Source organism: Protomyctophum parallelum (genome assembly GCF_964188405.1).
Source record: "Protomyctophum parallelum genome assembly, chromosome: 7".
In the NCBI taxonomy this organism is placed as follows: domain Eukaryota; kingdom Metazoa; phylum Chordata; class Actinopteri; order Myctophiformes; family Myctophidae; genus Protomyctophum; species Protomyctophum parallelum.
Window position 1 is genome coordinate 3,132,635 of NC_139705.1, and position 13,705 is coordinate 3,146,339.

The following is a 13,705-nucleotide window of genomic DNA, read 5'->3' on the forward strand; positions in this document are numbered from 1 at the left end:
AGCCTCGCGTGAACGCACATACCGAGTGCAAGTGTGTAGGACGAGTGGCGAGGAGGTGGTTACAAAAAAGGCCGGGGTTGCCCCTCATGGACTTAAGTGACGTCAGCTGTAAGTGCTTGAGGGTCATGGCTCTGTTGAGGGTGAGAGGCTGCAAGGGCTAGGACAGCACTTTGAAGATGAGTCAGTCATTCATGACACTTAGGCCCTTTTTTTAACCGCCTCCTCGCCACTCGTTTCTTTTATGGGTCCCAGCTCCTCCTATGTACAGCTTTTGTCCCCACATGTCTCAAGATTTGCCATTGACAATGAAAGGGGTATTCAGGTCAAATGTCCGCTAAATCACGTCCCCACACGTCTCATATATTTTAGTAACAGTAGTCTATACTGCACTTTTGTTTGTGGATTTTGAAATAAAAATCCAATCATATTCTGTTTGCATTCATGTAATGTATTGTACTGGGTTCGATCCTGGTTCAGGATAACTAATGTTACACATTAGGCTAGCTCTGGTCCATCATTGTTGATCTCCTGTTTGAGTAGTTCTCTGAACCGTCTTGTAAGGATGGTCTGTTCCCGAGGCCCTCAAAGGTCGTCCCCTCTGCGTTTTGTAGCTTCTTGGTGAAATTGTGGCACATTTTCCATTTTTATAGTTTTCCACAAATGACATGACAGGAGCGCGGAAGCTCGTGGGGTCATCTTTCAGTTTATTTCTGATATCTTCAAATACTTCCATCAACTGGGCTTCAACATCTTCTGCAGACAATGTGCCTTAAACAAAGAAAAAAATATTATTTCTATTGTCAGGTATATGCACATACAGTAAAGGAATTTTCTTCTCTATTCATATCTTTCCCCCTATATTTTCTTTAAATTGCAGATCTACAAGCTAGTAAGATCGATTTGTTGATTGCATCTCGATTGCCAGTATGTGATTAATCTAAAAAGTTTCAGCCATAAGCTCATTTGTCAGTCATATATAAATTCTACCATTAGCAATATACACAGAAATAGGGCCAGGTAATTTAACAGAAATCAAAACTGATATTTAGACTTAACCCGGGAACCCCTTTTGGTGTTAGCATTATGTTATGCTTTAGCTTTTGAAAAATAGCAGATCTACAAGCTCATCGGTCAAAATGGGTTAATCCTCTTCAATGCTCCCAGGCTAGTCAAGTCATAGGGTATATGCATATACAAAATGTCACACCTGTGTTGGGTTCTTCTAATGGATAATAATCCTCCTCGGGCTCCTCATGTGTGCTTGAGCGATCTGAACGCACAATGGAAATACAATAGAAATGGCATTTTATGAGATGTACCGTATACCTCACAATCACTGTCAGCTTTATTGTCACATGTTTACAGGTGTAAAAAAAATATTGTAGAGAGGACAGAGGTAGAGTGAGAGCAGAAGAATAGAAAAAAGAAACTCAGTTCAATAGATCGCTTTGTGCAACAGGAAAGGTTAAAATGGCATGTACTTGCAGAATGCAGATATAACCTCACCCTGCTCTCCGGTGTATTCCTGCAGGCTTGCAGCCAGATCTCTCCTCCTCTCCTCTCTCAAACAGGCTTTCTTAAACAACTTTTTATACAGTCTGCAAAAGAAAGACGGAATACAAATATAGAATACAGGATCAATCAGCCATCCCCCGGTCCACACACATTCAGGGAGGTCTCATGACATGGTTTCATCAGGAGAAGATAAATCACCATAGCTTGTTAAGTTTCCTTGCCGGCTATAGTAAGGATCTGACCGATTAGGGTTTTTGCTAATCGATTTTTCGAAGGCAGTAAGTGAAAAAGGAAGTGACTGGCGTGCATGCTGCCTACCAATTAATTTCCGCTGTGATGTGAGCAGGTAGTCTCTATAAATTAAAACAACTATTCCACAATCTCTGGAGTCTGGAACTACACTGCCCGCAAATCCGATCAACGGAAGCTGTCATATTAAAATTATGCATTTCTGCCAAGCAGCAAGATATGCTTTGATGATTTACATTTATATTAGGATAAATATGCGTGACTGTAAAGACAAAACAGAAATGGGGAGGAGGCATCACTTCCACTTTCTCCCTTAAGAGCTTCAGGGCTGTATTTTGCGTGTCTTAAGTACCAGGTCTTATATTACTTAACTTAAGACCTGGAGGCGTGATCAATGCCATTAGGCTATTCTGAGTGAGTGGCCAAAGAGCATACTGCCTGTCGGCAGTACAGGTTCTGTAAGTATGTCAGGACCTTAGGGTGCCTAAAAACAAGAAAACTTGAAACACAGCAGATGTGGAATTATTCTTCAAATATTATCTATGGCATGGTGGTACATGCAAAGCAAAACACAAAGAAAAAAAAAAGACATCGTTATGGATATGACTCCATGGGCTGTATTTTGCGTGTCTTAAGTACCAGGTCTTATTCCCTAACTTGAGTAAACTAAAGACCTGGAGGCGTGGTCAATGCTCTTTGGCCAATCAGAATAGCCAAATGGCATTGATCACACCTCCAGGTCTTTAGTTTACTCAAGTTAGGGAATAAGACCTGGTACTTAAGACACGCAAAATACAGCCCATTATCTGAAAGAAATACATTTTAATATAGCCAGGCCAGCTGATGTCAGCTGGGCGCAGGTTTGCTTACAACTATCGTTGTATTGCTCTATCTGTCTCTCCAGTGCTGCAAGCATGCCTGGACCTGTCCTCACACCAAACTCTGCCATGAATTGTTTTTTGTAGAGTCTGTACAAAAAGGCAGGGTTCCCACACATTTTACCACATTTCCGGGCCTACTGTATACGCATGTTAAAAAACAACAGACCTACGAGCTAACGCACCGTGGAAGCGTGGAACGCGTCAAGCTTAATGTAGATCTATTCTTTTTGTCAAGTGACATCCTCATTAGGCCACAATGTCAGCCGTGTTTACGGACATGTTCTTTTGTTTTTTTAACAATGCATATCCAAACATTTGTTTTATTAATTCCAAACCTTTTCCATGCAGGTCTGGGATACATGTTTTCCAATTTCATGACTGTGGGAACCCGGAAAAGGGGAGCTCTTAAGATTGTGCTTAATTGAGAATTAAACATAAGTTTAAAACGTTACCTTTCGGCAAAACCACGGTCCGGGCATATGGCTCGGTCAACAGAAGCATGGATATACTCCCCACCATGCTCTGCTCGCAGGTCGTGTTGGAGAACTGACATGGCGGAAGATATAGAGTGACCCATCTCAAAGAGTTTGGTTAGCTTCTCAGTGGCTCCGCTTCCCACATCTCTGTGTTTCAGAATTTCAGCCGAATATACATTGTGGTTGTGGACGTTATGTAGAATTACCACAGTCGGATACTGTTGCAAATGTGGGTCCTCCTTAGTCCTGAGACAAGCAGCACAAAGATATGTCAGCAACAATATGTGGAATACTTCCAACATTTATTGTGAACGTGGAAAAACTGGGACCGTACCCAAGTTCCCTTAGCCCTATGTTCCCTCAGCCCTATGTTCCCTCATTCCAAAACAGACCCTATGTTCCCTCCAGTGGGGGCTGGTGGTGATTTGGGGTGGGGGGACTGTAAGGCATCAATTATACTATAATGCTACCCATAGTTCACCCTGCAATTTTAAATATATAGTGTCAGGGTGACATGCTCATTAATATGTTGCAGGAGATTTGTGGTATTGTATGCAATATCGGTACCACATTTGTCATGGTATGTGTGAGTCAAGTCAACTTTTCCACATTGGAAAAGAACATGGCATGACATAATTGTTAAAGAGGGCAGAACTGGACAAGTAAATAGTTAGAAAGTGTTTCAAAGTGTCAAATTACAATTACAACTAAATCATAATAACACTCAACAAGCAGTACAGTAACAGTACCACACCTTAATTGACACCACAACTATTTAAGCTACGTTGACAAACACAAAACTAGTTTAGCTTGTAGAACATCCCGTCTCCTCAATTATCATGTCCCCATGTAACACTGTCCTCTGAAAGGCCATCAACAATAACCTAATATGAAGTATACTGCGCACCTATTCACCTTTGCAGCTAAGTGTCCCTTTCCCGGACTGCAACTGTAGCCTACTTACTGTTTCAGACCCATTTATTGAAATCCCAAACATGGAATATACTTGGACCATGCATTGTGCCACATATAATGCCTGTCTCAGGACGGCCACCTGCCAGTATACAGTGGATAACTTCCCAGTCTTGCTGGGTAAGTTGGGTAACTATATACTAGCTAACTACTTTAACCCTGACATCCCAATTTTGGGCATGTCATTAAAGGCTAAGAAGAAAGGACAATTGCTGATCTACAAGGTCACAACATGCCGTAATGTGTTGTGAGCTTGTAGATCGTCTTTTCCCCAAAAATAAGTTTTGATAAATGACTTATTTTAAAATGTGTAGCGCAGTGGAATAGAGTAGACACTATGACACGTCAAGAGTCAATTAGTATACTGTAGGCTAAATTTGTGTTCTGGTAATATCATTGATCACTTGTTTTGCATGTCCGTGGCAAAAATAAAATATGAATGGAAATGTCCATCACATTCACAAGCTGGCATAGTGAGTCTGTTTAATTATTTAATAATTTTGTTTCATGAAGGTTTACATTTTATACTGTGAATTAATTGCACTAGCGTGCAGTGTAACATGCAGTGAGGACGGAACGTTTGTTCTACCCCATGGGTTCTCTGGGGTCCTAAATTAGGACCCCAGAGAATTATTATTATTATTATTATTATATTAGGACTCCTAATATAATAATAATAATAATAATAATAATAAAACTTTATTTGTATAGCACCTTTCATGACATGAAATGCAGCTCAAAGTGCTTTACAGAACAATGGAGAATAAAAGAAAAGCAAGGCAACGACATTAAAAAACACAATATAAGGAGCGCAGCTTCCGGTTCCCCATAGTTACATTCTGGAAAGAAAAGCAACACGTCAAATATTTTCATTGCTCCGTCTTTATCCCTGTTTATTCAGGTTCAGTTGTTAATGAGGTACTCAGCAGGCCTGAGATCCGTAACAGAGGCTTGTCATGTCAGCTGTCACTCAGCTGTCACTCAACTCAATGAAGGCCAATGGAAGACGATTTGCCCATTTTGACCAATTTAGTTTTTCTTGCAAATATTTGATGCTGCTGCTTTAGATTCTACCAGCATATAAACACAGCAGAGGCCCTTCCAGGGACCCCTGGGTGCCACAGGCACACAGTTTCATTCGACTATGAATGGGCCATGACACAGTACATGCCCTCTTGCCCGAGGGTATAAATGCACGTATACTCGCCATGTGAAAACTTTATATGCCTTATATGCTGCAAGGGCTAACTGAGCTGACAGTCCTGGTCCACCTAAATGCTCCGGGGTATGCCCTATGTCAGGGTTCCCCAATTATTTTCCTCAAGGGCCATATTTTGACTAGCGTACCAGGCTGGGGGCCGAGTCTGCACGCGCGAGGTCGAGGTCTTGCCCTGAAAATTCATTTTCAGGGCAAGACCCCATTTGAAAAGGATGCCCAGTTTGACATGCATAGGCTACTGACCCCCATTTAATGCCATTTATATCTGGGACCCTTAAAAAGAAAAAAAGAAGAAAAAAAATCATTTTTTTTCTTTTTTGGAAATTCTTTCATGGGCCACAAGGGGGCGCTCTGTGGGCCGCAAATGGCCCGCGTGCCGCCTATTGGGGAACCCTGCCCTATGCCCTAGGTACCAGGGTCAACTCACATAAGTTACCCGAACCTAAAAGTCTATGTACGCGACCTGCCTCGTCTAGAGGCGACACCCAGGACTACGTGTGAGGCATAGCAAGCTCTGCCACGTCCAGGTTATAGAACCTTGCAAAAAGTTGACAGAGATGACCAACTTGCAACCGCGTACACACATGACACATCCTGTATCGAAACACCCTTGAATAGTGCCCAGGATGCTGCCATACCCTGCTCTATGCAGGGTATGGCAGCATCCTGTGTCCTCAGGCCTTCAGGAGGCTGCAACCCTGTACTGGCATAAGCCAGTTGGATGGCTTCCACAATCCACCGGGAAAGCCGTACTTTAGTAATAGGGTTTCCTTTAGCTCCGGCACTCCGTATCACAAATACCCATACCCTTCCTGAAGGGAGATGTCTTGGTCATGTACAGTCTCTCAATATTTCATATCAATTGTCTTTTGTCAGGTGTGTGCTGTGAACAACAAGTGTGACTCAGCCTTTTTACACAATACCAAATTTAACCAGACAAGGAAGGTAAAAAATATATATACAAGGAACACTGAAAAATTATACTCTGGGAAATGCTCAGATTAAAAACCTATGGAAGCAATAAAGTTCCTTTAAGGACAGTTCCGTGAGTGCTGGTATTCTCTTAACAGGTTCTCCCCAGACCGTGCACCCGATAAAATGCTCAGAGACATTGAGATGAATTGCAGCTGTGCCTGCTTCCTTGATTTAGATGGGTGATGACAACGAACCTATGGTTCAAGAGTTATAAGCCAAAACGTAAAGTGGGCTGTTATAGCGCCACCATGAGGCCGACCAATATAATTATAAGTTAATACATTTTAGCAATTATTATGAACCTATTATTATGACGAGACGAGACGAGACAAGCTGTCAGCTAATTTCATTGGGAAAAATGCGGTCTGTATTACACTTATTACACTAGTATACTTATTACACTATTACATTTATTACACTTGCACTTATCAGATTGAGGGAACATAGGGCTGAGGGAACATAGGGCTGAGGGAACATAGGGCTGAGGGAACATAGGGCTGAGGGAACATAGGCATGACCCCGAAAAACTCACCACCGTGACAACCTCTCTCGTCTCGCCTTCAGGACCACACTCAACTTAGCTGGACAGTTGGTGTTTTTGGAAGTCTTTTTGGTGCCTGCTGTAGCGGACCGCTCTTGTACATTGTGCTGACATTTGTAATCCATCTGAAAATATGTATGAGCACAGATTGGTTAATCAAAATGATCATTTTCCTACTGGCTATTTTTGTTTTGTGATGTGTATATGGGGGGGGGGGGGAGAGTGCTTATCAGCTTGTTACTTGTAGAGTGGCTAGTTTTGGCAAAGAGATGTGTAGATCATGGAGAAAAAGAGCGCTTATGGTTCAGGTTTCATTTACCTTATAGATATTCGTCGTGCAGGCTGGTCTTTGGCATTTGACCCTCCATGTGGCTGGGGTGTCCTTCATCTCCAGAAACCACTGTTTAATGTGTTCTTCGGTGTTAAACGGGAGCCGTAAGGTGGCGCAAAATGCACCATGGTCCATTTCAGTCGTTTTCTCCTCAAAGGCGACGACATGATAGTCATACCCGGGTGGAAGCCAACTCTATGAAATAATAAAGTAGAGGGATATTGAAGCTAACGTATACATGATAACAGTAACATAAGCATTAGCAATCAAACAAAAGAGTAATATTACGAGTTGAATTAGCCACAACAGTGTTGTGTATATTTGTATGTCTTTAAATGTTCTGATGAATTGAAAATGGAGGACCCTTACATAAACAAGTCTTAGTGCTTTTTCTGGTTTTATCCATCCGATTTTGTATTGACCTGTACTTTCTTGAACTGTACCCATTCTACAAACTGTTAATACAATTTTCAATCAATCAAACCTGTAAGAGAGGATAGCGAGAAAGATCACCACCAACACAGTTCTCATCACCACAACTTGATGTTGCTAGCTCTGGCATGCTGTGAAGAGAGAGAGAGAGAGACACAGAGAGAGAGACAGAGAGAGAGAAAACTTATTGTTTATAGCAATTTGGCAATACACATTAATAACGCCTACAATAAACATCAATTACTCATTAAGTAATAAAACGCATTACCAACTCCTACAAACAGTAGTACAGCAGTACACAGTAACGCTGTTTAAAAACGAGTTTCTTACCATGTGCTTGTTTGCGCCTCCTCCTTCAGTGTTGTAGTGGCTTTCTGTGTCTCAACAGAGCACACATTATAGTCACATCCAGGTGGCACGCATTTCTGTAAAATATAAATGGAATGTCAATGTTTTATCTTGAAACAAAGTTCATGCAGCCATTGCAAAAACACTGTTCCCCCAGTCAGTACAATGAATATGAAAACGATGGGAACAGGTGCTACCGCTAATGGCCTGAAAACCATGGAATGTTATGTGCTTTAATGATTGATTGATTGATTGATTGATTGATTGATTGAGGAATGTATTAACAGATTGGAGAATTACAGTACATTTCAAGCACAACTCAAACTCAATACAAAACTGTTAACTGTGGACGACACCATAAAGCATTACACGTGTTTACAATAGGGTCCACCATGTTCAATTCATTATATAACATTTAGAGACGTACAAATACACTTCTATACAGACGCCTTAACAGACGAGGTCACACTGATAAGCCACAGCATGCACGCGCATACCGGCAGCACAAGAACCCTGCCTCTCATATACAGCGCAGGCACACCCGAGCTTCCATGCGCGGCCAAAAGCCGCTGTCTGCCGGCGTCTCTTCCTGGTTTTTAAGACAGCTGGTGGATGGAAATAAAGCTCCACCCACGCGGCAGAATGCCGCTGGTGCAAGCTTTTTCCGGGAATCTGGCCGACGCTGCAATCTGCCGCGTGGGTGGAGCTTCATTTCCATCCACCAGCTGTCTTAAAAACCAGGAAGAGACGCCGGCAGACAGCGGCTTTTGGCTGCGCATGGAAGTTCAGGTGTGCCTGCGCTGACTCAGAGCCTGTTTGTCCATGGCTGCACGCGCACCTGCAGCCCATCAAGTATAATTTATGCTTCGTCCCGCGATGGTGTCGCACACGCAGATCTCTACGCTCACAACAGTCGCACCCGCGATGCGATGTGAGCTTGTATATCAGCTGTTCTCTGTGCGCAACACTGTTGCGCTTTGAAGTATAAATGTCTCCTAGATTCACCAGCTGTCTAAAAACCCGGAAAACAGACGCCGGCAGACAGCGGGCCGGGAGGCGAACCCGGGTTCCCCATTCCAAAGGCACACTACGTCGACTAGTAAACTACCAGTCGACTAAAGAGCCATGGCCCGATAGGCAAGCACCGTATAGCCTACAGTCGTCCCGCCCCACCTGGAAGTGCGTCCACGTGCACCAGCCAGGAGCTAGGCTCGACTGACTGGGGGGACCTCCCCCCAGAGAGACTGACAGAACTGTCGACTACATATAGATTAAGGTCTGTGCCGTTCCGGGAACATACTTGTAGAGGTTAGCCAAACACACCGCTGCCACCAATGTAGCCTCAGCCGGGAGGCGAACCCGTGTTCCCCATTCCAAAGGCACAGTACATTACCAGTCGACTAAAGAGCCATGGCCCGATAGGCAAGTAGTAACGCAGCACCGTTTAGCCTACACTTTAATATACCCGGTGCATCTCACTATAGCAAACACACAAGAGGAGGTTGAATGGACTGAAACCAGCGCTCTCCAAAACAACAGGTTTGGAGATCTGTTGAGAATTTATTAGATGAAACAGTCACCCGTGCGACCAGTCCCAATTTGTAAACAAATAATTGGTCTACTCTATAGCCAAAAACAGGAAATCATCATTGTCTTTCTTTGTGTCCAATGTCCACCTCTCTTCAGTTTTTGACCCCCAGTCTACACTGAATATCAAAACCATGGAATGTGGGCTTAACCTGGATGGAAAGCAAACAGCATTTATAACTAAAAACTACTTGTGCACTCGTAAACCTATAGCCTACCTACAAATAACTCAAACATAAACTGAAATGAATAAACCCACTTTGACTTAACCCAGTAGGCTAATACACACATAGGCTAGTGACTGACCTGTAGGGCAGGACATTGAGAAAGAGGAACATCTCCACATGAAGTTGTGCTTTCTGAAATGGTACTGTGAAGACAGAAGAGAAACACAATGTTATGATGCTTAAACCAAAACACATTATATTATAAACATATTATCAACTCATACAAGCGCAACTTGGAGTTTCTTACCGTGTGTTTGTTTGCGCCTCTGCTGTTGTGGAGTTCGTATTGTCCGCCATGCTCTGTCTTGACTTTAATAACACAATCTGGCTCTAAAGTCTCATTACTCTCTTTGTTGGTGGACTTTCAAAACTCGCTAATGTTGTGGTTCAATGAAGTTTGTCCTCCGCCTTTCGCCGTCAAAATATATCACTTGACTGCATTCTCGGGAGCCCCGCCTACTAAAACATAAAAACCAATACACATGGTTACGTGGTTATTATTATTAATGATATGTTTCATTATTATAACAATAATATTTTTTATTATTTTAATTTGATAAAAAATATATTTTTATTTAATAAAAACAATATTAATTTTGCTCAGTGGCTGCTTAATCGGGCGTGTAATGTGATTGGTCAAAGCGTCGTGACGCATTCTGTGGTTCGATCCGCTGGTTGGCTGCTGCCTGTCATGAATGAAGGAAGGGGGCGGGGCCAGCACCAGTCACCAGAAGCAAAGCAAACAGCGGAACTACACAACATGTTGAGAAGAGGAGGAAGAATGGAGGAAGACGCTGCTACAGTCGGGTGTGGTGGCCCCTCGGAACCTCAGGGCCCTCCTCAGCCTCAGGGACCCCGGGGGTCCCAGGGACCAGGACAACCAGAGCCACAGGGGGGTCCGGGGGCCAAGAGATGGGGGCCACAGCACGCCGGGGCCCGGGAACTGGCCACTCTGTACTCATCAGGTGAGTGAGTCTTAAGCGGTCCCTATGGTTCCAAATGCTTGCCCCTGGACCCGAAAACTAGCCGATCTACAAGCTCACAACGCGAGCTTGTAGATCGGAGCGTGTAGATATAACTTGTAGTACCCGTACTGACCGACGACCAACTTGGGCTTACATTATGTTGTAACTCTTCAGAAATGTGATGTAATGTTTCCTGACTTGACGTTATTGCTTTGATTCCTTTGTCAAACCTGGCAAACTATTAATGTATGTATTAATATGTAAATTATAATGCCATTAGTCTTTATGCTATAGTAATGTAAGTACATACACTGAGCTATGTCAGTTTTATTATTATTATTATTATTATTATAGTAGTATACAATAGTATATCACCCATTCTTGAGATATGGGGCAAAACAGGTTTGAAAGTTGAATTTTATAATCTTTGTTCTACCCTATTTTCAAATTGATATATTTGTAGAGAAGGGTCTAAGCTATCAATCCATGTAAAGGTGCAGGTAATTCATAAAAACACATTTTCTTAAAATACACATTATTCACATCATAACTTCATTTTTTACAACTCCAGCCGAAATACAAAAAAAAATGTTAATAGTATTTTTTCCACTCCAGCAAGGATTATAAGTTCCCAGACAGGTAATACTAATGTTCAGTTGCCTTAATGTGTAAGAACATTCAATATATACACTTCAATACAAATTTCACAATAGTCTGAAAAACCCAACTCTGAAATCCCTTAATTTCTTACCTTTGTTTTTCATATTAAGACAATAAAAAATGGTTTATTTGAATAAATCAATCAATAAGATGTATATCACGAATAACCTTAATAGATAAAGACTATCATTTGGACATTCAGTTAACAAAGCTTTTGAAAATTAAGAAAAACATACATCGGCCGGAGTTGTAAATTTGTGCCGGAGTTGTGAATCTCTCTGCCGGAGTTGTAAATCTCCAATGGAGTAAAAAAAAACTCAGTTTAAGAATACTTTAACCCAATTCAATAAAAACAACATTTATATCCAATCTGCTTTTATTGAAACAGCCTCACAAACACCAACAAAAACAAAAAACATAAAAATGTAATCGCCATTCAGGCTATAGATGTCCATAATAACACGTCAAAATAAACAGGCACTCCTCGCCATGAAACTCAAAACAAATAAAGGTGCTGGAACTGCTTTGGGTCCCTCTGTGGAGGTAGAACTGAGTGAAACTCAAAACAAATAAAAGTGCTGGAACTGCTCTGGGTCCCTCTGTGGAGGTAGAACTGAGTGAAACTCAAAACAAATAAAAGTGCTGGAACTGCGTCCCTCTGTGGAGGTAGAACTGGGTGATGACAACATCACGATTGCAGGGTTGGGGGGGAAGGAGGTGGAACAGGGGCGGGGGGTGGGGGCTAGTGGTTGACGAGGCCTTGCATCATCATCATCAGGGAGGGGGGGGGGGATGCACTTGCTGAGAGGGCTATGGGGGTCCTGCTGCAGGAACTGGAATAGCTTCTGGTGCACCTGGGAGAGCACGGCTGACATGTGGTCCCTGGTGACTGGGTCGTCGTGGTCCAGGTTCATCACCGCTTCCTCCAGGTAACTGGAATGGCAGAAGGGCAGAGGGAGAAAGGTTAGACTTCAAGAGACATACAAGTCACTAGCACAGGGAGACAGGTTAGATTAGGCGTAATTCGGAATTAAATATTAAATATGCCTCCTACATTGGAAAATGTAGAATTCAAATGTTCTCTTACCAGCATGACTTCAGCATTGGACAACAGGTGACGCACATGCTCTCTCTCGATGAAGTCCATGACATCAGCGGCTATGCTGAAGATCTCTCTTGTACGACTTGATTGTAATGGTGATGACTCCCCACTTAGTTTCACCAGAATGTCTACAACTGGACTGAAACAGACATCCTTCCTGCCACGTTTAGGGTGAACATTTGTTGTTGGACCATGGGGATGCATAAACTCCACTTTGACATCTTCATGCTCAGTGTCCACATCTATGGTCTTTGCCAGCCACCAGTTTCCATCATACTCAACGGCAAGCCAGTCTCCCTTATTAAGGCTATTGACAGTAGTTATTGCAACAATGCCCTCTGGATATTTCAGTTGTTCCTCCTCCATCTCTCCTGACATCCTCTCTTCCATCTCTCCTTCCATCTCCTCTTCCTTTCCTCCTGTCTGTTCTTCCAGTAGATTCAGACTGGGACATGGAGGGAGCTCCATGTCCCAGTCTGAATCTACCCCCATATCCTTTTCCATCTCCTCCATCAACAGGGATAAAGGGCGTGTCTTTTTTGCCTTTCCTGACTGTCCTCCTGTTTTGCCTCCCCTTCTTTCCTGCCTCTCTCTCTCTCCTGGCTTGTTCCCTCTCCTGTGTCCATCTCTGTCCTGCTTGTTTTGTCCAACTTTGTCCTCGGTCCTGTCTTTCTCTTTGTCTTGCCTCTCCCCATTTCCTGACTGTCCTGCTGTCCTGTCCTCTTCCCTGTCCTGCCTCTCTGTCCGTGTTGATCAGGCTGTTGTTCTTCTGGGTGGCCATGAAGATAGAAAGTAGCTGGGCTAAAGCAAGAGCAAGGCAATGGCTCATTACAAAAACAGGACAGCTGTCGGTGGCTGACACAGTTTTGATGTGGGATGACCTGGTGTATTTTTCTCGTTGATGGAACTGGTTTGAGTGGTACTGTGAGTAGATTGTCAAATCTTTGCATGTCTTCTTCCTCAATGTAGTACAGCTGGACACCCTTCAGACTGTTGGATACTTTTTCAAAGAATATGTGTCCATCCGTCACATCATTCCCTCTCAGAACCAGGTTGTCAGCCGTTCTCTTCACTGTTCCCCCAATGCCGTCTGGGGCACCCTTGCCATGGGATGTGGGGAAGAAGTTCCACGTCGCTCTTTGGTAACCCATTGTAGTTGGTACCTTAGTCAGAAGGAAAAAGTTGGTCTTGTTCTTATATTGTTTGCTTGGACCATCAGACCAAA

At 43.0% G+C, this 13,705-nt stretch overlaps 2 protein-coding genes across 3 annotated transcripts in view; one reads left to right on the top strand and one right to left on the bottom strand.

Annotated features, from left to right (window-relative positions):
• Positions 1-514: 514 nt before the first annotated feature.
• On the bottom strand, positions 515-10,124 carry LOC310861376 (uncharacterized protein; the record flags this gene model as incomplete). The annotated part of the gene is made up of 10 exons (XM_083768796.1): positions 10,001-10,124; positions 9,833-9,896; positions 7,922-8,016; positions 7,644-7,722; positions 7,148-7,354; positions 6,820-6,953; positions 3,098-3,367; positions 1,507-1,598; positions 1,208-1,270; positions 515-768 (listed from the first exon to the last, which is right to left on the bottom strand). Exons 1-10 carry the CDS (start codon positions 10,048-10,050, stop codon positions 515-517), a joined length of 1,308 nt encoding a protein of 435 aa, XP_083624922.1. The 5' UTR covers positions 10,051-10,124.
• Positions 10,125-10,490: 366 nt separating this feature from the next.
• Positions 10,491-13,705, top strand: part of LOC310862217 (ubiquitin-conjugating enzyme E2 variant 1) — a 199,878-nt gene continuing 196,663 nt past the window's right edge. The window contains exon 1 of one of the 2 annotated variants that reach the window (XR_014569540.1): positions 10,491-10,718. Coding sequence is in view for 1 of the 2 variants with exons in the window: in XM_083769990.1 (XP_083626116.1) it covers positions 10,514-10,718 (205 nt within the window). In the remaining variant the exon portion in view is untranslated. The remainder of the gene's footprint in view (positions 10,719-13,705) is intronic. The other variant, XM_083769990.1, reaches the window with a different exon arrangement.